The sequence below is a fragment of the Gigantopelta aegis genome, chromosome 8, assembly GCF_016097555.1.
Source record: "Gigantopelta aegis isolate Gae_Host chromosome 8, Gae_host_genome, whole genome shotgun sequence".
Classification (NCBI taxonomy): domain Eukaryota; kingdom Metazoa; phylum Mollusca; class Gastropoda; order Neomphalida; family Peltospiridae; genus Gigantopelta; species Gigantopelta aegis.
The window spans coordinates 64,333,213-64,359,758 of record NC_054706.1 but is presented as its reverse complement, the minus strand read 5'-3'; the positions used below and the strand labels follow the sequence as shown (position 1 = coordinate 64,359,758).

General features: G+C 40.2%; 1 protein-coding gene across 1 annotated transcript; it reads left to right on the top strand.

Annotated features, from left to right (window-relative positions):
* The first annotated feature begins 1,165 nt into the window (after nucleotides 1-1,165).
* On the top strand, nucleotides 1,166-26,154 carry LOC121380175 (protein singed-like). Its single transcript, XM_041508979.1, has 4 exons — nucleotides 1,166-2,173; nucleotides 19,866-20,025; nucleotides 21,112-21,410; nucleotides 22,980-26,154. The coding sequence occupies exons 1-4, from the start codon at nucleotides 1,321-1,323 to the stop codon at nucleotides 23,204-23,206; spliced, it is 1,539 nt and encodes a 512-aa protein (XP_041364913.1). The 5' UTR covers nucleotides 1,166-1,320; the 3' UTR covers nucleotides 23,207-26,154.
* The last annotated feature ends 392 nt before the right edge of the window (nucleotides 26,155-26,546 follow it).

Genomic DNA, 26,546 nt, shown 5'->3' with positions numbered 1-26,546 from the left:
CACGTTCCAGCCAGTGCACCACGACTGATATATCAAAGGCCGTGGTATGTGCTATCCTGTCTGTGGGGTGGTGTATATAAAATATCCTTTGCTGCCAATGGAAAGGTTTAGCAGGTTTCCTCTCTAAGACTATATCAAAATTATCAAATGGTTGACATCTACTAGCCGATGATTAATAAATCAATGTTCTCTAATAGTGTCTGATTTTGTCTAGATTAATAACTTTTAAGTAAGCATTATAAGTAATTTAATTGTAAAAATGTTGTAACAGCTGTACATGTTTACACTACCTAATAACTAGGGTCGGTACTGTTACAACTTACTTTTGAACCTCCCATATTAATTCCTGGATGCGCCACTGGATTTACAAACATCTTCATAAATTTAACATATTCATTATGTTATTGTAGAGCAAATAGTACTTTTAATGTGAATTCCTCTCTCAATGTTTTAACACAGTTTGTCCCGTTTCGTGTCACAACAATAACCTATAGGCCTACACACGCAAGGGTTTAACACAATGCACGTACGCGCCAGACACGCACGCACACAATACATACATGAATACATACATGTATATATGCATGATGCATATTGAAAAATGATACCTTTTAATTTTTAATCTCTTTTAAAATCAAATAAGAAGGTATGTAGGTCCTACTGGTATATAAATATTACTGCAAGTGCGTCTATAAATTGTGTTGTTTATTTGTTTGGGGTTTGTTGGTTGTTGTTGTTGTGGGGGGGGGGGGGTGCTTCTTCTTTTTCTTTTTTTCCTTTTTTGTTGTTTTGTTTTTTGGTGGGGGGTAGGGGGTAATGTTTTCTTTGTTAAATGTTATTTTAGAAAGTCGAGTGAAATTAAATGTGTACGTTTAAGGGGTGAAATGACATTAACATAATACAGCTTCAGTCACGACAGGAGAAAGTCACGGATAACTGCTCAGGAAGAAGCGTGAAATACTTGTAAATACGATTACATCTCACTTCATAATGTTTGGCGACAAAGAAATAGCCTAACAAAATGTGTTCTATATCAATCCTTATTGCCGTAGCGTGCAATGACATTTGTGAACAGGTCAGGCTGAGGTATCGGAGACCGGCGCCTGATGAGTAACCAATCGGCGAATGTCTAAGCTGGTGACGTCATGGCTCTGAAACTCAACGTTAAAGCTTTTCACAGTGGAAAAGGGTTGACAGAAGAAAGAAGGGTTTGCTTTGGCGTGTGACTTGGAGGAAAAAAGCGATAGGATTTTTGTTAGTTATTTTTCTGTTTATTAATGAAAGTTATAATCAACGTATAAAATTAAAAGCTTGTCCAGTATGGCGGCGGTTAATGGAGTTAATGGCACCAACAGTAAGGATTTGTGGCAATGGAAAGTTGGTTTAATCACGAAGGATAAAAAATATTTGACAGCTGAAACATTTGGCCATAAAATCAATGCTGCGGGGACGACCTTGAAGAAGAAGCAAACATGGACATTGGAACAGGATTTGGTGGAAGATGTTATTTATATTAAAAGTCACCTAAACTGTTACATGTCGGCAGACAAATACGGAAACCTCACGTGCGATAGAACCGCAGATGAACTTGACGGGTCGGAAAAATTCGTCGTGGAATACTCTAAAGACGAGACTGGCAAATGGGGATTTCGAAATCAGTTGCATGGAAATTATCTCGGATTAGCCCAGGATGACAATGTGAAGTGTTTCGAAAAGACAATGGGCCCGAAACAAATGTGGGACGTACAGCTTTCCATCCACCCGCAGGTGAACCTTCGCAACGTCAACCGCAAGCGCTACGCCCATCTCTGCGACGATGAGATACAGGTAACGGAAATAATCCCCTGGGGTCAGGACGCCCTCATCATACTGCACTTCCACGAGGGCAAGTATTCGTTCAAAACGTGTGACAATCGCTTCCTCCACAGGAACGGTACCTTGGTGAGTGAGATGGATGAGGACACGAAGTTCTCTCTCGAGGTGAGGTCCGGTTCCACCAGCGGCATGTGTTTCAAGGACCGCATGGGCCATTACCTGACCGCGGTCGGGGCGACCGCCACCATGAAGGGGAGGAACAAGACTGTAACGAAGGACGAACTGTTCACCCTGGCGGACAGCCACCCCCAAGTCGTCATCACGGCACACACGGGCAAGAAGGTCTCCATCAGACAAGGTATGCAGTACATTGATGATGACACGTTTATCAAATGCTGATACTAGTATAACAAATAATAGCAGAGCCGTAGCTTGCAAACATTAATGGTGGGTGGGGTATGCATTTAAAAAAAAATGTCCAGTAGGGCCTACATAGTAATACAGGGCAATCTCCAGCATAACAAAAAGGAAAAGGTGGGGGTATTTTTAAAACTAAAACAGTTTTCCATATTTTATGGGTCGGCAACACGTCAGGTAAGGAAAAAATGAGGTAGTATGATCAGTTTTACTTCCTTGTACATTTTGGAGCAGGCGTTAGGTGACGGTGGTAGGGATTCAAAATCGACCCCTGTTCAAAGCGAATTTTCTTCTTTTTTAAATAATAATTTTCAGATGAGTATGACTTGAAGCCACCATAAAGTTTGTTGGCCACAGTCTAGACACCCGTGGAATGTGGTTTAATATGCACGATCATTCATTCATTCATTCAATCATACCATTCAGTTTCACTTTTTTTTTTTTTTCTTTCTTTCTTTTTTTTTTCTTGTTTTAGACGAACATTGCAACAAAAACAAGGATACCTTAGTCTTTGGTTTAATTTATTTTCTTACACACCCGTTGGTGAGAACACCATGCGTTATTTTTTGATAACACATTGTTGTTTACACATGTACGGTGTGTTAACAATTTCAAGACGTACGACTGGCTGCTCCTAGGTGATGATCAGGTCACCAATGCCATACATCCAATGAAAAACTACATGATTGAAATCGATTACACTGTGACGTATAGTTAACCTGGCAATCATGTGTCTGTGACGCGTAAGTTAGCTACAAGTGTAACGGCTGTAAATAACTTTTAGTCGAAAAAGATGGTAAAATTTGCTTAAAACTTGGGTTTTTGAGGATATGTAAGAAATAAAATAATACATTCGTGTTCGTTTGATGCCATTTATCTTACAACTCGTTGTTTAAAAACGTATCAAACTCGCTTTCGCTCATTAGATTCATTTTAAAACAACTCGTTGTGAGATAAATAGTATCTAACGGTCACTCGTGTATTATTCTCTATGTACAGTGTATTATCTATTTTTACTAATAATCTGACTGAGTTGGCTAACGAGATGTAGCGTGAGCCCTGGTTGAACATTAAACAATATTTGTTTCCATTAAATGTGTTGGTGGGTGGTAGGTTCATCAGCTGTATGTCATTTTAAGAAGTGTTTGTGCATAACATAAAGCGTATTCATATGAAAGAGTAAAACATCACCAAAGAATGACCACGTTATTTATTGCAAGTGAGCTTCATTTTACCTACGAGTCCACTGGTCTATTTCTCGTTCCAGCCAGTGCATCTTGACTGGTATATCAAAGGCCGTGGTATGTGCTATCATGTCTGTGGGATGGTGCATATAAAAGATCCCTCGCAACTTATAGAAAAATTTAGCGTATTTCCTCTTTAAGACTATGTCGTAAGTACCAAGCGTTTGACATGCAATAACTGATGATTAATAAATCAGTGTGCTCTTTACCTACGAGTTGACCGAAACAGCCAAAAGGTAAAATTCTTAACGGTAATGCACATGTATTCCAACTACCAAGCTGTTATGTGAATGACGACATAATTGATCACGAACCACGTGGTGATGATGTTATGTCTTGGGTGAAATTTAGCTCGGTTGAGTGCTCGTTTGAGGTGCTTTGATGTAGGAACGAACCCTCTCGTTGGACGTATTATCATATTGTTTTTTTCCCATCCCAACCAGTGCTACACGATTGGTATATCAGAGGCCATGGTATGTGCTGTCCTATCTGTGGGAAAGTGCTTATAAAAAGATCATTTGCTACTATTAGTACTAATCGGAAAATGTAAGGACTTTCCTCTAAAGACTTGTTTTACAGTAACCAAATGTTAAATAGCCGATGATTAATTAATTCATTGTGCTCTTGTGGTGTTGTTAAACAAAACACACTTTACTTGTTGTGTCTTTATCTTGCGCGGTTATACGAGCTTGAAAAATGTCAATGGCTTTGTGGTTAAGGTTAAGAGAATGATTTTCCTTCATATATATTTTTTTAATCCTTTGTGTCATTATTTATTGAATACTATCCGCACAGGAATTCGGTATCGTCTACAGTCACGTTAGCGTTTCGTTGAATGCGTTCATACTTGGAGAGATAAAATATTAAAAAGCACCGTACGACAACTGTGAGGGAACTTTGTACACGCATGACCGCTAATTGAAACTGTCTTCATTCATGAAAACCGCCGAGATCCATCCTGGGAATCGATATGCATGAGTAGATACTCGAGACAGGGATTTGCACGTCTGCTGCTGGCTCGCTGGCTCCAGAAAGGACAACCAACTAAGACTCAAATTTCATTTGCAAATCCGTATAAGTTGTCTGAGTTTTTGGTTAGCTCTATTTGTCTGTAGAGAATGCCTGTCAGTGTATCACTGGGTCAAGTATAATCATGCATATTGGCCTTTTATAAGCAGATTTTGCCAAATCAATTTCTTGGACAGAAGAAAACCGTTTTAAACTAGTGCTCATGTCATGTCATGTCATAGGGTTTTACGTGCACATTCAGAGCAAGCTGTTGTAGCGCACACCTGTCGTGGGCGCAAGAGCCGGCCTTGGCCGGCTCTTCCGTCCATGACAGGAAAGGTGGGGGAGGGGAAGGAGGGACCGCCTGCACTGGCAGGTGCAAGGGATCACCAGCAGCCCGATTGAATCGGTAGCAGGCTGGTGGGGGTGGTGCTATGGAATTTGAATGGAGCCGTTAATGCCAAAGAGAAAGTGGTGCGCAATTTTGTTGAGGAAATTTTGGCGCAATTTTGAACGGTCGGTCGAAAGGTAAATGGCCGAGCTAGTGCTCAACATTTCATTTTCATTTCAATTTTATTTTCGTGCTTATATCCAATTAAGGTTCAAGAACGCTGTCCTGGTCACACACCTCAGCTATCTGGGCTGTCTGTCCAGGACAGTGGGTTAGTTGTTTAGTGGTTGGTGAGAGAGAAGAGGGTGTAGTGGCCTTACACCTACCCTTTGAGCCCTTAAGATCTCGCTCTGGGTTCGAGCCGGTACCAGGCTGTGAACCCTGTACCTACCAGCCTGTAGTCTGATGGCTTAACCACTGCGCCATCGAGGCCGGTAGTGCTCAGCAATGTTGCTTAAACCAATGTTCATTTGCAAAATAAAGTGGTTTTAGGATTGTCCAACAGGCAAAAGCCTATACTGTAACTTCTCCCTGCATTTTACTCCAGTTTTCTCATTGTATGTAAACAAGGTGACAGAAACGTAATATTTAATAACTTATCTATTTTCAAAGTACTAACAAATAGAAGAAAGAGAAAGTACGAGGATGAAAAGGTTAGTTATTCTCAACCTGATTAAAATTAGCTCTACTGGTTATTACGGTAGTTATTAACCAGTGGAGCTAATTTTAATCAGATTGAGTTATTCTAAAATGATGACTGGTTAATTAACCCTAAAACGTCTGCTATCAATAATGAAGTTTCAAATAGACTTGTTTCCTTTTCAAACCCCATTCTTATACTTATAGTATACGTTACGGTATTTTTTCAAACTGACAAAACAGCTAAAGGTTTAACAAAGAAACTAAAATGAATATGTAACGGCACTCCAACACGAGCATTATAATATGCCACCAATACCAGCCGTTGAAAAGAGTTTAGCGAACATCCATTATCTGTTTTCACCGACTGACCAAGTTATAGATCAAGGTGACCTGCTTTCTTGCAGGAATGCTCATTGATTGGACAGATAAACAGTTATGTGAGGTGTTTTTTTAGATGGAACAAGTTAGGAAACGCACATATTTGTCCTGTCTGAGCTGTTACTGATAAAGCGCTCGCCTGTGGTGCATGGGTCGCAGGATCGAACCACAGGATCGAACCACAGGATCGAACCACCCCAGTGGTGCTTGCGTTATAGAATCGAACCAACCCGGTGGTGTTTGAGTCGTAGGATCGAACCATCCCAGTGGATTAATTCTTTGATTGTGCCCCCCCCCCCCCCCCCGTGTTCCAATCAGTGCCTTATGGCTGGTATATCAAATTCCGTGGTATGTGATGTCGTGTCTGTGAAATAGTGCGTATAAAAGATCCCTTGCTGCTAATGGAAAAATGCAATGGCTTCCCTCTTAAGACATCGTGTCAAAAATTACAAAATGGTTGACATCCAATAACCGATAATTAATAAATCAATCATTCAATGTGCTCTAGTGGTGACGCTAATCAAAATAAACTTTTATTAGACTCAGTCAGGACTCCGGCTTTCGATTTGCCTCGAAGCTGTTGAGATTAAGCCATTGGACTTAAGTCTGGCACGTACCTGGTTCGCATCCCGATACTACCTCTTTCTCAGTGTGAGTTTTTAAGGCCAGTATATCGGCTTAGCTCCTAATAACTACTAACGACAAACAATTACCTCACTGTTCTGGACACGGCCCAAATAGCTGAGGTGTGTACACACTGAGACAGGACAGTGTGGTAGAACTTTAACTGGATATAAATACGACAATCAACAAAATAAAACGGAAAAACAAACAAACAAATAGAAACGGCTCGAATAAATATACAGACCGTATCTGAACTGACTGTAAATAGTATTATCATTATTATTATTATAAAAGCCGGTTGAGGTTTGGATAGATCTTCAACATTTTCGAATTATGTAAATTGGAAGGTTATACTATACATTGTTAATTATGTTTTGACCAACTTATTTTATCGACAACGTTCTGGACTGGTGTCAATGATATGACATGTATTTGTCAAAACTGTTCACACTTTTATTTGGGAGTCTTCACTCGAGAACATACATGATCAGTAAAGTCTACCAGGGGCCCGTTCCACGAAGCGATCTTAGCCCTAAGATCACCTTAAGTGCATAAGGTAGCATTGCATTTGAGGTTATCTTAGAGCTAAGATCGCTTAGTGGAACGGGACCCTGGTAGACTTTACTGATCATGAACTTCCGTTCAGCAAAAGAATGGAATCCGATTACTGAGCAGTCGAGGGAAAGCGCTTCCTTAAATTCCGTCATGAATCATTATGTCAACAGATTACAGGTAGTCTTACCTTCCCAACTCCATACCTTCGATATGGTAAACCCGTAGCTATTATTCTTGGAGATCACTTAAATATTATTCTTTAAGATCGGGTTTGGTGTTGCTAGCTATTTAGGTCGCTAGGGAGCCAAGTTAAAATTATAGAGCACACTGATTTATTAATCATCGGTTATTGGATGTCAAACATTTGGTCATTTTGAGATCTAGTCTTAGAGAAGAAACCCGGTAAAAAAAAAACATTTTCATTAGTAGCAAAGGATCTTTTATATGCACTATCCCACATGCAGGATAGATAGCACATACCACGGCCTATGATATAAAAACCAGTCGGGGTGCACTGGCTAGAACGAGAATAATGTCAATGGGCCGACGGGGTTCGATATTAAACCGACCGTTCATCAGTCGAGCGCTTTACCAGTGGGCTACGTCATTCTATGTACACTCGCAGATGGCCTAAAACTCGATTTTTTTTTTTTTTTATTTATAAATATGTATAGGTATAAATAATACTGTATTTTAAATTCGAGACTGAAAGAATTGGGCGAATGGGTAAATGGATAAATTAACACTAGCATGAAAAATCTGTCGGCTATTGGATGATAAACCTAATACGAGAAGATGGCATATAACGATTGATGTAATGTTGGGTTGGGTTTTTTTTAATTCTCTTGGCAGCTATTTGTTAAAGATGTACGTCTTATTGATTAAATAAAATAATGTTGTTAAAGCAACTACCTTTGATTGAATGACAAACAATACTTTCGATATTTAGGTTACCGTATTTATTTTCTTTTAAAAAACCCACCTATCCACACACACAAAACGATATCAAATACGCATTATACTGCTTTGTTTGATTGTCCATTGGCAATCTGAGTATTTTCCAGGAATACGAGTAAATACTGACAAAGAATTTTAATTCTTTGCACTTCATTCGGGTTTCTTAGTTTAGCATATGCTGTGCAATTGTATGTATTTGTGTGGGGTTATTTTTTTTTCTTCAGACTCACAGCAAGCAGGAAGTATAGCCGAATTTTCCTAGATGGTTTTCATTATTTTGTTGTTCCTGCTAATTACTTGTTTTTACAGTGTGGCAAAGAATTTCAATAACTTGATAAAAAATAAATAAAAATTGTTTGTTTACAGTATTAAAATGTTAAGAGGTCAATTACTTTTTTTAAATTTATTTATGGTTTGGGTTTTTTTGGGTTTTTTTTTTTGGGGGGGGGGGTTCTACCTTAAGGATGTCAGGCAGTAAATGAACCAATCAATAAGCGAAAGAAAGTGGTTGCGGGATGTTGACTTCCAGTAGCCTATAGTTTATTTGGCTGTTCCTAAACGCAAGTAATCATTTTAGAAAAGTTACTCTCGATTAGGAGAAAAGGTCAGGCTTAAAGGTTATTCTGTGGCTTTCTGGTATAATTACGCGTTGGGCGAAATATTTCACCATGCGAGACTTATAGTACGAATTCATGGTTTCAAGCTGGGATTACCCGCCACACCACCCCACCCATCCCACCCCCTGGTCCTCCTTCAGTTGTCGAATTGTATTCAATTGAAAGGCTGATTGTGTCCATTGCAAAATTAGCTAATTGCTAATTTTAAAACAAAATGGCTACACTATTTAGTATTTGGCTAATAAAATTAACCACATTTCAATAATGTTCAAGGAAATACATCAGATACTTCAAAATTGGCTAAACCAAACATCGCACCAGTGTGTGAGGCCTGTAAACGGCATTTGTGAATACGTAAGCCATATGTTACAGATCATAAAAATGTTACTGATCATAAAAATGTTACAGATCATAAAACAAGTTTCAGATCATAAAGGCCCTTTTTTACGAGATGATCTTAACGCCGAGATCATCTTAAGTTCATTAGGTAGTTATTATGCACTTAAGATGACCTTAGCGCTAAGACTGATTTGTTAAACGAACCCAGATATGTAACAGATAGCGCGGTATTAACTCTTGGATCAGTTTTGCATCAGTCACACCAACATGAAGACGGCCACTTGGAAATAAGCCTTGATACACGTTCCATATTCTTCGTCTAGATTAAAATTTATCAAACCTCTCTTGTGGTGACAAATCTCCTCCAGACGAAGTGGTAAGAATGTATATTGTCCTGGGACTGGTAGTCTTCTTGAAGAGTTTGGAGGTGTATTGAGGGAGCAGAAAAGTGGTCTTGTCAAAACACTATTTGGACTCTGTCTTGTGTAAAGGTTCGAGCTTCAATATGCTATTGGTTTTATAGTTCACTTTTTCTGGAATGGGGCTAGTTTTATATTTGTTCAAATAAGCCTTAACTTTTATTTGCTTATTTCCAAAATACCCACCAGTATTTTATGCTGAAATCTCGTGCTATTTATTCAGCAAAATAACGTAATGGTTGACTAATAACTGTGCGTCAGTATTTAGCTCACCGTGAACACTTTTGTCAGAAATATGCTGCATATGTTGTTGTTTTTCATTTTGTGAACTGATCAGTGCATATTTGCGTGTATATAGCCTGTTTATTTTCAAAAGGCAAACTAGTAATTTATGCTGGAATATCGTGCTAGAATACAACCAATCAGTTAGGTTATTAAGTTGCTCAACACTTTTGTTTTCTTCTATAGACTTTTGATGGTGATTTAAGACAAGTATATGTTCGCGTTTTAGCTGACCGTTATTACGGCATGTAGCGTCAGATGATCTGACCAATAGCGTTTTGCGTTGCAATTAACGGAAATTACCGTAGTTGACCAATACTGTTTCGCGGTGCATGTAATTGGCGGTAATTGCCGAAACTGGCAGATGGATTGGCAATTTTGTTGTTTAGACTCGCGATGCGGACTGGGTGACTTGTGTACACCACGCAGGACAGACACAAAGCACTATGGTGCCGAATGTCACTGTAAACTTGAACGGTTTGTTCGCCAAACGCTCTAATCACCGCTTTGTGCACCAAAGGCTCGCGCACTAATTCGGACAATCCGACGCTTTTGCCGCGTTTGGACGCCATATTGTCGCAAGAATTATTTCACAAAGAAATGTCTCGAATTCGTTTGCTAGAGTCGCGACTTTCAAGAACAATAAAAATATCACTATGTTGTCATTGATGACTGACAAGGATTATGAAGTGTTTGTTGATTTTAAAAATTATTATAATTTTTTTTTAAAGTGGGAGTTTTCTATCAAGTAAAATTAACAATTTAATAACAGATTATGTACATAACGATCACATGAATATTTCATGAACTGAACAACACAAATGCGATGGTATTGCGAATGACAGGATCGTGGAATGTTTGTTTCAGTTTTAAGAAAAAATATTTGTAGTCGCCAATAGTTATGTTCAAATGATCGATTATAATCGAACATTGATCAGTTTAGCTCTGCTGATGTGATGATCAATTACAAAAAGCAATAATTGATTGTGTGGGAAACTGTTAACTAATTAAACAAGTTTAGATGAGGAATTGATGTAAATATATTGGGCCTGGAGTTTGTTTTCATGTGGACATAAAAAAAAAAGAGGAGAAAATATTAAATAGTTATAACAGGTAAACGTAACCATTTTTAAGGTGTAGATCGTGGTGAAAATGGTGCATGATCCTTATAACTCAAATCCTTCTGTTCACATAATTCTAACCCATTGTGTAATCGGCATTTGACCGATAATGAAATTCCAACTGATTTCCAACTGATTTCCAACACTAGTCGCCAAGAAGTTTTGTATAACATATTTGTATACTTGAATGGATATGTAATGGACATTTTGCACAAATTGAAATAGCCAATGGTACAGTTACATACCGATAAGCTTCTGGATGCCAGTGCTATGTATTAGACTTAACACAAGCATCCAAAGATATCTTAAAACCAGAGTCTTCACACTTCCATAAATGCAGATTAAATGCAAGGTAGAAATCTTAGTATGAATATGTAGCTGTTTTCACAAGGTAATCGTGGCTTAGAGAATGAGAGAAGAACACACCATCACGACGCGTGTTACAAGCATGGGTGGTTTTAAGTGTAATTTCCTTCCAAACAGGGCTGTACTCGAGAAAGCTTTTGATATACTAGTGGATCAGTGAATGCAACGGCAACTTTCTAACACATCTAGTTTGTAATCGGTATGTACACCGAATGAAGTGTAAAGGGAAGGAAGGGCATGCTGGTGTTTCGGTGGTCGAAAATTCTCCCTGGTCAAGCATATTTTCTTTTTTCTCAATGTATTTTTCGACGGAGCATGATCGAACCCCTATAAACTTTGGTTGCCACAGTCTAGACCCCACCTTGTTAAAATTCCTACACGCATCTGGGTATGTTTCTTTTACGACATGAACCAGAACATAAACAAATAAATAAAATAAACAAGAGCTGATACCCTGGATACCTAAGATGGATCCTCCGTAATGGGCAAATCATACCTCAGCTGACAGGAGAATGCACCTAAAATAATTTACTGATTTTTTTTTTCTTCACAAAACGTCGATTTACAAATGGTACTATTAGCAAATAACAGCAATACAGTTTGACATTGACGGGCGTTTGTGTCTCATTAGGAGTGTGCTGCAAGAAATTGTGCAAATGGTGGTGGGTCTTGACTGGCGAGCGGAGTTTCTAGGAAGGTTCAGGTCATACTCCTCTGGAAGAAACTTCTTCTTTTTTAATATTCGTTTGGAGCGGGTTTTCAACCCTCAGACAAAACTCACCCACACACACACGCGTCTTCTTATTTTACAAAACAAGAAAACAACCTATAGTTCATATAGTATGTACCACAAGTTATTTATTTATGGACCGATTGTTTTCTAAATTGCACACAGAAATAGTGCAGAGGCGGATCTAGGGAGGGGGGCCGTGTCCCCCCCCCCCTAAATTTTGCGACAGTTATAATTTTGTTATATATTAATTTAAGCATTTTTTACGATCCCCTTCCAAACCTCCCCCAAAGTTCCTTTGTCGTTCCGCCTCATGTCATTGCCCCCCCTCCCCCCCCAAATGGAATTTCTGTATCCGCCACTGTAGTGTATTTTTGTTATTTTCAAAACACTTTTACTTTTCTTCTGTCAATCAAAGTGAAATCATTTACAAAAGTATAACGTTCACGGAGGCTGGGGAGGACTATGTGTTTTCATGCCACTGTATGTATTGCTGGCTACTGTAGGTAACATAATATGACAGATGTCAGATTGTTATGCCTTCTGGAAGTTCAGCTCGTCGGTCGCTTCTGGAAAACACATCGGCGATTCTCGTTCTACAATAAGCAACATTGACGGGCTCAGGTCACGACGAACGGGTCATGTTACATTGGTGGCGAAATGTAGACTACAAGACCGGAATCCGGTTGATCTTTTAAAGGAAGTATGTCGGCGAGTGGTTACTCCGTGTTTAGTTAGTCCTGTTATTTTCGAGATTTGCGACGAGGGGGGGCCTTTTGTAGGAAAAGGTAAATCCCCGATAAGTTTCAGAAATTCTTCGGTATTTGTTTTATGCGGATCTAACATAAACATGAACATTTTTGTCAGTGCTTTGTCTGAAAAGTTCAGATACCGACTACATTCACCATAAGCTACACCACAACCTCACAATATGGATTTTTTGGAGTCTAGTCCAATGGCGGATTTAAGGGGAGCCCCAGGGGACCGCCCCCGCCCCCCTCCATCAAATTTTACGACATTTATATTTTTGTTGTATTTAAAATATATACATACATGTATATATACGTTTGAGTATCCGAGGAATCCCTTCGGGAACGTTTGTAGCCTTTGGCCTCATGTCATTCGACCCCCCCCCCCCCCCCCCCCCCCCCCCCCCCCCCCCCCCCCCCCCAATGGATTTTCTGGATCCGCCACTGTAATATTAAAAACATATTTTATGCCGAGGTGACTATTATATAGAGGTCGAAATACAGCTTAATGTGTGCCTTCCTACCAGTGGCTACTGTATACTAGAAGTTGCCTTTATAGACAAAAAAAAATATAAAAAATGGGCGGGACGTAGCCCAGTGGTACAGCGTTCGCTAGATGCGCGGTCGGTGTGGGATCGATCCCCGTCGGTGGGCCCATTGGCCTATTTCTCGTTCCAGCCAGTGCACCACGACTGGTATATCAAAGGCCGTGGTATGTACATGTGGGATGGTGCATATAAAAGATCCCTTGCTGCTAATCGGAAAGAGTAGCCTATGAAGTGGCGACAGCGGGTTTCCTCTCTCAATATCTGTGTCGTCCTTAACCATATGTCTGACGCCATATAACCGTGTTATAATCCCCGATTATGTCTTAACAGGACACCCTACGCCGGTCCCGCACACTGGTTGCATTTGCATTTTCCATGATCTATTGATCTCTGTGAAATATTTCTTTTGGTGTGGGCCAATGGTCAAGCCACGCGCTTGCCACGGTCACTTCACACTCCCGTTCCAATGTTTCCTTTCGAAATGTCAATCAATGCGAGGAGGCGAACGTCCAAAGTGAAAATTCGATCACGCCCGCTGTGTACCTTCACCCTGCGTATATCAACAGCGGAGTCGGGCAGATCGAGAAATAAAGAGGGCAGAATAAAGTCGAATGTGTTTCCAAAAACGACGTCTGCAAATCTCGCGAGATGTTTGTTATTTCAAAACACCAGAGGTTACGGCAAACACGTACGTCTGCCCCGTCGCCCAGGAGGCGCTGTATTCCGTCCTGAAGTCTTTTCTTCGCAACGATCGATGATTATTTAAAATACGTCCAGCACACCATTACACTCAGGCAACAGCCCTCGGTGCTGTTGTGGTTTTAAGCCATCGGCGTAGCGAGGAGGCGGGCGGGGCGCGTTTTTTTGTTTTTTTTTTTACTGTACTAAATGTCATACATACATGTATATAGTGTGCGTCACACACACACCCCACCCCTCCCGCCTCCCCCAATATAAAATCCTGGGTTGCATCACTCGATTTAAATTTGGTAGTCTACTGGGTTCGTATCCCGGTACAGGCTCTCCCACACAGAGTGAGTTTAACGTCTCGGTGGGTAGATGTACGGTCATTACACCGACTTCTGTATCGGTAACCACTAACCCACTGTCCTGGACAGACAGCCGAAATAGCTGAGGTGTGTGCACAGGACAGCGTACCTGAACTGTAATTGGATATAAGCACAAAAATAAGATAAAATACACCCAGGCAGTCTATCATTACAGGAGCGTGCGCAGAGGGTGGTGGGGTGGTGGGTCGAAATTCCCTGCTCCAAGCAACACTTTTTAATAAAAATATTTTCCGGCCGAGCATGATCCGCGCTGCACTCTCCCCCATCCCACACCCCCTAAACATTTTCTCGCCAGTCTAAACCAAACCTCTCTGCACAATTTCCTATACACGAGTCTGCATTATCATTGGGAAAGCGAAAGGCCGTGATGAAATCTAGAAGATTTTTAATAGTAGTAACAGATAGTTTTGGGGACGCAGTTGATTGCTTCCGTACGACATTTTAATCTTTGGGTGACACTGTTTCAAAGATTTATATTGTAGTAGGACCCCCCCCCCCCCCCCCCCCCCCCCCCCCCCCCCCCCCCCCCCCCCCAAAAAGAGTTAAATGTCGGTCCATATGTTTAAGTTGGCATATTGTAAACATTATGCCAGGTTTAGAAAAATGTAAAACAATATTTATATTGCATATGTGGAAATTGCATATTTATTTTAATAAATCCTCGTTTGTTTTTATAAAACCTGACTGTAAGCCTCCAATCGTCAAAGATATTTAATATATATTTCCCTTGAAAATCACGTTCTGTGAGGTATTAAGAGAGAAAAACAAATATTGCATTTAAAATAAGTATATATCCTGTCATATATACCTATTTATGTACATATTTAAAGATATAATCACGTAAGCCGCTGCGGCATTTACACGTTTGAACATGGATGCTTTGTGAAGGAGTTGTGGCGCATGCGCGTTAAAAAGGCACGGAGCATTCACTTTAAATAAAAATGGCGTGTCGGATAATCCGAAGAATGATAATCCGCCGCCACATCTACAATGGTTCGCTTTCACATATTTCACACGTGCGCCCTTTCTCTCATATTACCTCTCCTATGATCTCCATGTTCGTCCGTGCTGTGCCAATATGATTTTCGGAACATTTTGCCAACTTTCGTCTTTGAACACCCATCAAGATATAAAACAATATTTGCGGTGTAAATCTGCATGGGTGATGGAAGTTAGTTTTGGTGGTATGAAATGAAGTCGTCTGACATTCCTGACGAAGCGAGATTTACAGTAGGATTTCTGATACGCACGAATGGTCGTTCTGGGGTTGTTGTTGTTGTTGGGGGGTTTTCGGTCAAAAACACGGACAAACGAGCACTTCATACTAGTACAAGTATACGGATGTTGATGCAAGAGATGCATTCAAAAAATTGCAACGAACCTAACGACCTTTTTTTTCATAGCGTCAACTAAAGGTGTAATGATACGGATATGTCGTGATGTGATACGCACTTCGATACGTGGGTTACAATGCGATACGTACGTATTGTCATACTTAAAGGGACATACCCTAGTTTTTTAACACTAAGGCATATGTTTGACTATTATAGCTGTTTTTGATAACTAAAATCATACTTTACTAAGATGTTATGGTTTAGATTATCAATTTCCGTACATTCGAAGTTTTTTTGGTCATCCTGTTGTTTTTAATATCACAAAATGCATTTCTCATATTTTTAAAAACGCACGTGCGTCTGAGAAGTAACAGTTATGGAGTCGTGTTTTAGTCTATTTTTAGAGGGTATTTCACCATTTCAAAGTCACAGACTCACGTTTCGCTCAGTTGTAACTTTATCCAAATGCGTTACAGATGTGTAGATTAACTAAACTTAGTGTTAATTTTCACGGGTTGAAACTAGGGTCTGTCCCTTTAATGACACTGAGCCTGGTTATTGGGCAGTGTAAAATATTTATAATAAAATAATTATACAAAAAATATTACCACTAAATTACTATAGTACTTACAACGTCTAGTTTAAAGTGACAGACCCTATTTTTAAAAACATTACTGCGTATTTTTTCACCGTTAGATCCGTTTTTGATAACTGACATTATTTATATTTTATTGTTTAGATTATCCATTTCCGTATATCCTAGTGTTTCTGGTTATCGTGGTCTTTGTAATATCGCGAAATGCTTTTCCATAATTCCAAAAACGCAGACTGTACCTCTGAGAATTCACGGCCTGAAAACCAGGATCTGTGGCTTTTAAGTTATCAGTTTTAACAAAGCCAATGTGTTTCTGGTCGTACTGCCGGAGCCCAGTGGTAAAGCGTTCGCTTGATGCGTGGTCTGCCTAGGACCGATCCTCGTCGGTGGGCCCATTGGACTATTTCTCGTTCCAGCCAGTTCACCATGACTGATATATCAAAGGCCATGGTATCCAGCCCGTGGGATGGTGCATATAAAAGAATTCCTTGCTACTAATTAAGAAAATGTGGCGGGTTTCCTCTGTAAGACTAGACGTCAAAATTATCAAATGTTTGACATCCAATAGCCGATGATTAATAAATCAATGTGCTCCAGTGGTGTCGTTAAACTAAACAAACTGTTTTCCTGATATCTGTAGTGCTCAGAATTCATTTTATGCAAAAACAAGGTCGGTAACTTTAAGACATGCATATATCGTATGCATCGCTATACAGCTGCCATAAACCGATGTATCGTATCGTGGACACTGTATCGCGATACGGTACTATATCGCCTTATTGTTATACCTCAAGCTACTACTATGGTTCTAAACGTGTGGAAACCATTTACTGACCCACATAATTCTCGCACAGAGTTGTCCAGTAGCGTGCTAAAGAGGGCAAGCGCACGCGGACAGTTTGACTGACACCATAGTCTTCTATCATCATATCTCGATTACGCACAAAAAACCCAGTCTAGCGAGCGACTGCGAACACTCGCCCTCCTGAACATATCCGTGTTGCTACGACTTGATGAATAATTTAGCACCTTAATCTGTCGATTTACTTCTTCTCATTGACATAATGGCATTCTATGCACACCTGTTATTCCTTTTGCTACTCCGGATATATGTCAAGTAGGCTACCTCCTAACAAGACGTCATGTTATTGTATCCCATAAGGGCCATGGACCCCTGTAGTGAATAGCTGTATTCAGTGTAGCAGGGCCACAAAAGGAAAGATATTTGAAATGGGGAAAACAGAGGTTGTTTACAGGTTACAGGTATTCATTGCGATATTTACACCTTTTGGTGGTCTTAACTGCGATTTCGTAGAATGTGGAGAACATAGCAATGGCAGAATGTCAAGTTTAAAGATTATTAGTTGCATAATAGCCCGTGGGTAGGGTTAAAGTCTGAACTGCATTGCATTACCATGATTCTATGAGTAGGCCTAAAGTCTGAACTGTGTTGCTTTACCATGAATAGACCAAACGTATTGCGTTACCATGAGCTGAACTAAAGTCTGAACTGTATTGCGTTACGACGAGTTGACCTAAAGTCTGAACTGTATTGCGTTACCATGAGCTGAACTAAAGTCTGAACTGTATTGCGTTACGACGAGTTGACCTAAAGTCTGAACTGTATTGCGTTACCATGAGTTGAACTAAAGTCTGAACTGTATTGCGTTACCATGAGCTGAACTAAAGTCTGAACTGTATTGCGTTACGACGAGTTGACCTAAAGTCTGAACTGTATTGCGTTACCATGAGTTGAACTAAAGTCTGAACTGTATTGCGTTACCATGAGCTGAACTAAAGTCTGAACTGTATTGCGTTACGACGAGTTGACCTAAAGTCTGAACTGTATTGCGTTACCATGAGTTGAACTAAAGTCTGAACTGTATTGCGTTACCATGAGTTGAACTAAAATCTGAACTGTATTGCGTTACCTTGAGTTGAATTAAAGTCTGAAATGTATTGCGTTACCATGAGTTGAACTAAAGTCTGAAATGTATTGCGTTACCTTGAGTTGAACTAAAGTCTGAAATGTATTGCGTTACCATGAGTTGACCTAAAGTCTGAACTGCATGGCGTTACAATGAATATAAAGTCTGAATTTTATGGCGTTACCCTGAGTAGGCCTAACCCTAGTCTATAAACTTTTGAAAGCCAAATTCAAGCTTCAAATTCTAAAGTAGATAATTTTGTGCGTTTGGTTCTAGCGACCAATCTTTGGCAGTCTGAAACGCACAGTAACTTACTGAAATCTGTAATTGTACATTACAGGTAGTAGTGTGTTGAAGTGATGATATGCATGCTCATAATATTGTAATTAATGACACTGATGCAAACACACGTAGGACGTATTCTAACGCCACTATGATCACGTTCTTGTTGTATATGGACTACCATATTTACCGATTCATCTCAGATATCCGACACCTAGATGAGTCCAAGAACCTAACTACTCTCCAATAATAACTGTACTCGTTGACACCATCTCTCGCTGCACATGCCAGGACAGAGCCCAAGGGGAATCTCTAAGTCCGGTTAACGTGTTCCCGTTGGTAACTTTCATTTCGGTGATGACCCAATGTGTTTGTTCAATATGAACGCATCCCCACCATTCCCGACACGCGCTTGACACTACCCTTGAACGTAGCCGTATCGTGCGGTCACGCTAATCCCATGGTAATCCCATACACATGATTTGCTCGGGCGTTTGCGTTGGGTTTAGACCATCCCCATCATATTTATCTCCACGGGCCTACAGGTGCTCGAAATGTTATTGGCCAGAGATCGGTAATGACGTACTACAAAGACCAGTTCTTGCAGTTATTGAACACTCAGAACAGTAATTAATGAGTCTTCTTTTGTTTAGGGGTTTTTTTTTTTGGGGGGGGGGGGTTTTATGTCTATTTTTTAAGAACATGCGTTCGTTAAACGCTTTGGTGCGGGACGTAACCCAGTGGTAAGGCGCACGCCTGATGCGCAGTCGGTCTAGGATCGATCCCCGTCGGTGGGCCCATTGGGCTATTTCTCGTTCCAGCCAGTGCACCACGACTGGTATATCAAAGGCCGTGGTATGTGCTGTCCTGTGTGTGATTATAGTGCATATAAAAGATCCCTTGCTACTAATGGGGAAAATGTAGCAGGTTTCCTCTCTATAACTGTATTAAAAAGAAATGACCATGTTTGACATCAAATAGCCGATGAAAAATAAATCAATGTGCTCTAGTGGTGTCGTTAAATAAAACAAAACTGATGCGGAGTACAGAGAACCATTAATGCAGGGTTGTACCTAGCGGAGGGGCCTTATGCTCCTTTTAACTTAATAAATGTCCGTTTTGTTTAGGTGGACAATAGGCTGATTGTATATAGTTATACCGTACGCTCTTTTTTTCTCTCTTTTATTATATTAATCAACCTGTAATGAATATGTAGCCCGAGTTTGGTCTTTATGATTGTAATGAGGTTCAAGCACGCTATCCTAGGTACTCAACTCGGCTGCTCCAAGAAATCTTATTTTGTAGGGGTTGGTTTGGATAATGTTTGGCATGCTTCCATCAAAGAACTGTTCAACCACGTCTTTCTTGTTTTGTGCAGTCTGCAGTTTACGTAATAAACTACCGCTGAGCTGCTTGTCGCTGTTTCTCACGTGCTGACTGTCTTGTCGTTGCAGGGAAGGACGTGTCGGCGAACCAGACGGAGGAGGAGGGCGACAAGGAGGTGTTCCAGCTGGAGTACCACAAGAAGATGGATCTCTGGTCCATTCGCTGTGTTGACAACACGCTGTGGGGACTGGAGGCAGTCGGCGGGATACAGGCGGGAGCCAAGGAGCTGTATGTATTAGCTCTTACCTCTCTCTCTCTCTCTCTCTCTCTCTCTCTCTCTCTCTCTCTCTCTCTCTCTCTCTCTCTCTCTTTGTCTGTCTCTCTCCAATCCTCCCTCCCTCCCCCTCTCTCTCTCTCTCTCTATCTCTCTCTCTCTTTGTTTGTCCTCTTCCCTCCCTTCCTCCCACTCCCTCTCCCTCCTCTCTATCTCTCTCTCTCTTTCTCTCTCTCTCCCTCTCTACCTCTCTCTCTAAATCCCCCTCTGTCTCTCTCTGTATCTCCCTCTTCTCCTCTACTATCTCTCTCTCTCCTCTCCCCCCCTCTCTCCCTCTTCTCTCCTCTCCCTCCCCGTCCCGCCCCGCCTCCCTCCCCCCCTTCTCTCTCTCTCTTCCTCCACTCTCCTCTCTCTCACCTCCCTACTGTCTGTCTCTCCCTCCCTCTACTCTCTCTCTCTCTCTCTCTCTCTCTCTCTCTCTCTCTCTCTCTCCCCGTCTGTGTCTGTCTGTCTCTCCTCTCCTCTCTCTCTCTCTCTCTCTCTCTCTCCCCCCTTCTCTCTCCTCTTCCTCTCTCTCTCTCTCTCTCCCCCGTCTGTCTCTCCCTCCCTCTACTACTCCTCCTCCTCTCTCTCTCTCCATCTCTCTCTCTCTCTCTCTCTCTCTCTCTCTCTCTCTCTCTCTCTCTCCTCTCTCTCTCTCTCTCTCTACTCTCTCTCTCTCTCTCTCATGTTTTTTTAAAATCAGATTGGTTTCGAAGTTCGATAGTTCTCTGACAAATAATGATTAATAAGTGACAATCAATTATTGTAATCAAGTTAATTATTGGATGACATGGCACATGCGTTTTCCATTAAGAACAACCTATGTAATAATTAAAAAATGTATTTTGTAACCCGTGCTACTGATATTTTACCCCAAAAATCACAATTTAAATATAAAAAATATAAAATATCTACACTGCATGTTTAACTAAAATAGTTGAAATATTTCATTCTTAAAAAAAAAAAAGTAAATTTTATTTGTGCAATGTATTAGTATACTTCTCATTTATAATGAAAAAAATAATTATTTGTATTATCCTCTACTCTACAACCTACAGTTCAAAGAATACGATGTTTGAAGTGCAATGGTGCGGGGATGGCACGATGACGATGAAGGCTGCGAACGGCAAGTACCTGGCGAACAGACAGACGGGCCACCTGGAGGCCAAGAGCGACGCTGTGTCGGACAAGGAGGCGTTCTACGTGCGCATCGTCAACCGCCCCATCCTCATCCTCAGGTGCGAGCACGGCTTCCTCGGCTTCAAGTCGAACAGCTCCAGCGAGTACGTGTGCAACAAGTCCGTCTACCAGGTGATATTCCTCGAGGGAACCGACACCGGATATTACCATCTCAGAGGTAACTGGGTTTTGGAAATATATATGTGAGAGAGAGAGAGAGAGAGAGAGAGAGAGAGAGAGAGAGAGAGAGAGAGAGAGAGAGAGAGAGAGAGAGAGACAGAGAGAGAGAGACAGAGACAGAGAGAGCGAGATATGCAGAGACAGAGAGAGAGATACAGAGAGAGAGATGTAGAGACAGAGACAGAGAGAGAGATGCAGAGACAGAGAGAGAGATGCAGAGACAGAGAGAGATGCAGAGACAGAGACAGAGAGAGAGAGGTAGGCAGGCAGGCCGATACATTTAAAACGTTTGTTTTGTTTAACGACACCATTAGAGCAATAGAGGATACTCCCCGAGTGTCTTGTGATATCATAATTTATTAGCACGAGTTGATAAAAGTATGAAATTCTTATACTCGTGCTGATAAATTATATCACAAGACACGAGGGGATATTCTTTTTGTCATCCATTATAATTATCATTCTTTTCATATGGGACAATTGTAAACAATGTCATTCATGTGGGTTGAATGTCATTATATTTGGCAGCCTGTGTGTGTGTGTGTGTGTGTGTGTGTGTGTGTGTGTGTGTGTTTGTGTGTGTGTTTAGGCGTTGTTGAACAATAAACAACCAATCCATATGACTGTCAAACGTCTCTATGTCCGCGCTTTAGGTGTAGTAGACGGAGCGGAAGAGAAATGAGAGGGTCTCACAAGCCATGTTCTCATATTTACCTCTGGGGCAACTTTACCCTTTGGAGCAAACGTACCCCTAGGAGGTAAAATTTGTCATGTAATCGCATTTACACCGAGGGAAAAGTTTGGTGTTTTGTTTAACGACACCACTAGAGCACATTGATATATTAATCATCGGCTATTGGGTGTCAAACATTTGGTAATTCTGACTCGTAGTCAATAGAGGAAACCCGCTACATTTTCTTAATGCAACAAGGGATCTTTTATATGCACTTTCCCACAGACAGGAAAGCACATACCACGGCCTTTGGCCAGTTGTGGTGCACTGGTTGAAAAAAAACAAAAAAACAATCATTTGGACGGATCCACTGAGGTGCAAGCACTTGAAGTGAGCGCTCAACCGACTGAGCTAAATATCGCCCTTTTCCGGGGGAAAATTAGCCCCTTGGAGGCAGTTTTCCCCAAGTCTTGGTTTGGAGCAAATCTTGTTAACCCATAAGCAAAACTGTCCCCGTGGGCAAATATGTCATTTGAACGCCGTTCGTTATGGTCTCACGAATTTTTACGGATTGATACAGATAGACAAACTAGCGCTGATAAACCCCCCAGACGCCACTCCTTGATAGAAAGATGTTGTTTATGAGTTGCACTTAGACGCACCATAAATCGTATCCTGTAACAATCCTGTGGGATTTTTTTGATTTTTTTATTCTGCAAGTCACGGGACATTGCTTTAGATTTAGTACCTTTTCTCCACCGGTTTTTGCGCAACAATTCTTCTTACATTTATGTGTATAACACCTACGCATTACTCTGCACAAATAGCCTACTGCTGTGGTATAATTACACTGGAGTGTCGTTTATTTCTCTCTCTCTTTTTTCTTTTCGCCAGGTCTGAACGGGAAGTACTGGTCCGTAACAGACGACAGTTCGATAGTGGCCGACAGCGCCAAGCCAAACACGCGGTTTCTTCTAGAATTCCGCGGCCTGTCCGTCATGACCATCATGGCGTCCAACGGATGTTACCTCAAGAGTCACCAGAACGGGCTGTGCAAGGCTATCGGTAAAGTGGACGAGGAGACGGGCAAACTGGACTCGTCACTCATCTGGGAGTACTAAGCCGTCCCAGCCGCCATTGGTCAAGCTTTTACTGCACACTCTATATATGTGTTTATGAAAGAAAAAAACAAAAAGAAAAGAAAAAGAACAAAAAAACAATAACCCTACAGTCTGGAATCATACTTAACTTGAGTCAATAACTCTACTTGAGTCATGGGAATTTTTTTATCATGTCTCTTAAAGTTTTGAGTCAGAACTTTTAAGGTTTGAGTCAGGTCTTCGAGTTTTGAGTAAGAACTTTTAAGTTTTGGGTCAAGACTTTAGAGTTTTGAGTTAGGACTGTAATTGCTATGGGAATTTTCATCATCGTCTGATTCAGAAGTTTTGAGCCAAGACTTTTAAATGTCTTGCGATTTTGTCATGTCGTTATGGGTTAAGAGTTAGGTCGAGACTCTAAAACGCTATGTGAATTTTTCATGTCATATAAATCAAGAGTTTTTGAGTCGTCCAGACTTTAAAAAAAATGGTGTACGTATGGGTCGAAATTGGTCTCATTCATAAAGAATGGACTTTGATTGCTGCAAATGTCCAGCCTTGAACTTGCATACAGAACATGATTTTTCTTATTTACTGATTTTGTTTTTGTATGTTTGATTTCTTGATACATGCACATCGTTTGTTAAGATGTGTAGGGGAATAGTATTAAGGACTCTGCTACTGTAATAAGCCGGCCACATGTTTGTCAAACATTGGTTTCTTGTGTGTTCCTGTTGCATAATTTCGAATGTACCCGATATCAGTGGTGGCGATTTGTACATTCCAGCGGCCATGTTGTTCACGCGCAACCACTGCAGTATTATACCAGGACTAAATGCATATATAATATATATACACAGTATATCCTAAATGGTAAATCATTGTTGTATTACATGTTCAAAGCGTGTGTCATTGTCACCATAGATGTTACTATACAGGGTTGTATGATATTATAGGTCATTAATATGTTTTCAGTAACAGAGTCCTTGGTTCTTACCTCGACCACGCATGACGACAGTTACGTCTGCTATCTAGATCACGCGCCCGTGACAGGGCTAGCAATTACTTCATTGGTGCTTATTATGAATCCCGAAAGTACGTCACCCATATATATTTTTTCTTCTTCTTTCATCATGTAGTGGACCAATACATGAAATACATGTGTTATTTTGAAAATTGTTTATATTACCGTAACATATAGTAATCGATGTGGACCAACTAATACCACGTTTGAACCTATGCATTTCGAAATGAGATTACTGTACTGCAAGGATAAATAGTATGGGGTGTATGTGCTAAACGATTTGATATTTTTGCAGCATCATGATTATTAAAATGTGACCTATATTTTTTTTAAAATTATTATTTTGTTTATTATTATTTTTTTTTTTTTTTTTTTTTTTATTATTATTATTATTATTATTATTGATCAATCACTGGCCTTTTTAAGCGCAACATACACTGCCTACTACGATTGTCTTAAAGTTGTGCTTCGGTTTTGAATGATGAATTGATGTTAGAGGCAGTAGCATAATCTGTGTACACGTGCTAATGGCTACTGAGTGAATAATGATTTATTAAGATATGGGCTCGTCCTAAACGAAACAATGTCCACAGCTACAGTAGTTATAAAATTATTGTACTGAGTGAGCAAACACAATTCCAATATTTCATTATCATTAGTTCCATTTTTTTTGTTTGATATTCATTATGTTTAGTTCTATTGGTGTTCCTTACTTCTCAAAGTAATCAGTCATATCAGAGTTATATATTTTTGTTTCGGGGATCCGTCTTATTATTATATTATTATTATTATTATTATTATTATTATTAAGTCTGTTTATTAAAAGTTTTCATGTGGGAGAATCGATCGATATGTGACATAGCTGTCACAAAGCCAGAACAGGGACGGATCGAGGATTTTGTAAAGGGTGGGGTCACAACATTCTAAAAAGGGTGGGGGTGAAGCATGCTTCCAGTGAAATGTTGAAAGAAAGATTCCCAGAGACTCATTATTAGGGAAATTTAGTGCTGTATATCAGTTTTGGATTATGAAGTTAGTCATTAAAAGGTCACTTCAAACTGGCAGAAGGGGGCCTCAAAGGACCTCAGTGACCCCCCCCCCCCCACCCCCTTGGATCCAAAAGAAAGGTGTAGTAGGGACCAGGTTGTAGAGTGTATTTAAAGTGCTGTGGGTGATTTTTTACTTGCTTTTATATGAGAACTGTTCAAGCAGGCCTGTCGTGGGCACAACCTCTCACATTGCCAGAGTATTTGTCCAAGGCGGGGATTTAAAGTGATGACCGAAATTCCTTTTAAAAAAAAGGAAATGACGTCATTTCCAGCCATTATTTCACCGTCCCCATCCCATGTCTTTTGTTCGTCGTGTTTGAATATCACAGGTCGGCAATTTCTGGCTTAGACAGGTTAACAACTTAAAGTGTTTAAATTTACATTCGTGAAATACGTAAGCCATAGTTGCTTGTGGCAATATTAGTTCTTCCACTCTGGGCCATAATCCATCGGCGTAACTAATGTTAGCACACAGTTCGTCTATGTCCAATTAAGATGATTTAACGTGACAAGTAGCTCTGCATGTATATATTGCCATATGAAATTATTGTCAATTAGATTTAAAAGTGTAGCTTACTCAAATCGCTAAGTATGTGCAAAATGAGATGTGTGAAGTTGCTTCATGTTTCAGTATTTTATATTATAATAAATTCAAACAATTGTTTCGGGGTTTTGACGGATATTTCCGGAATCGTCATCAAGCGGAATATGATGATAGAGAACTCGATGTCCAATTAGCGTGCGGTTGACATCCTGATTAGGATGTAGACGACCAATGATAAGTGACGTATCTTAGCTGCTCAAGTTTGATGTCAGTTTTTTTTACAGTGATACCAAACCAATTAATATTATACATGTACATGTTTAAAATAATTTTGTGAATAAACTGCTTAAATATTTGTAGTGAGTTTGTAGTTTTTTTTAATTCGGTAAATAATACTGGATCAACTACAATATATGACAGTGAAACACTTCAAGCAAAGCAATGAAGAGACGTTTTATTTAAAGACGCACTCAACACATTTTAAATTAAGTTTATAAAATTATGGCGTCGGACATACGGTTAAGGACCACATAAATAATGAGAGAGGAAGTCCACTGCCGCCACTTCATGGGCTACTCTTTTTTTTTTTTTTTTTTTTTTTTTTTTTTTTTTTTTTTTTTTTCTTTGTTTATTAGCAAAAAGGGATCTTTTATATGCACTTAGTCTTATTCGACTTACTGTACTAGCACAACAACTATGCTATACAACCTGAGTCATCTCCTCCACTGCAGAATTGTCTTCCCCTGC

Bases quoted from the DNA above. Each gene is read 5' to 3' on its own strand.
- LOC121380175 (XM_041508979.1), top strand. From the start codon at position 1,321: ATGGCGGCGGTTAATGGAGTTAATGGCACCAACAGTAAGGATTTGTGG. The intron at 2,174-19,865 runs GTATGCAGTACA...TTGTCGTTGCAG, and splicing joins GAAGGTCTCCATCAGACAAG to GGAAGGACGTGTCGGCGAAC. The intron at 20,026-21,111 runs GTATGTATTAGC...TACAACCTACAG, and splicing joins CAGGCGGGAGCCAAGGAGCT to TTCAAAGAATACGATGTTTG.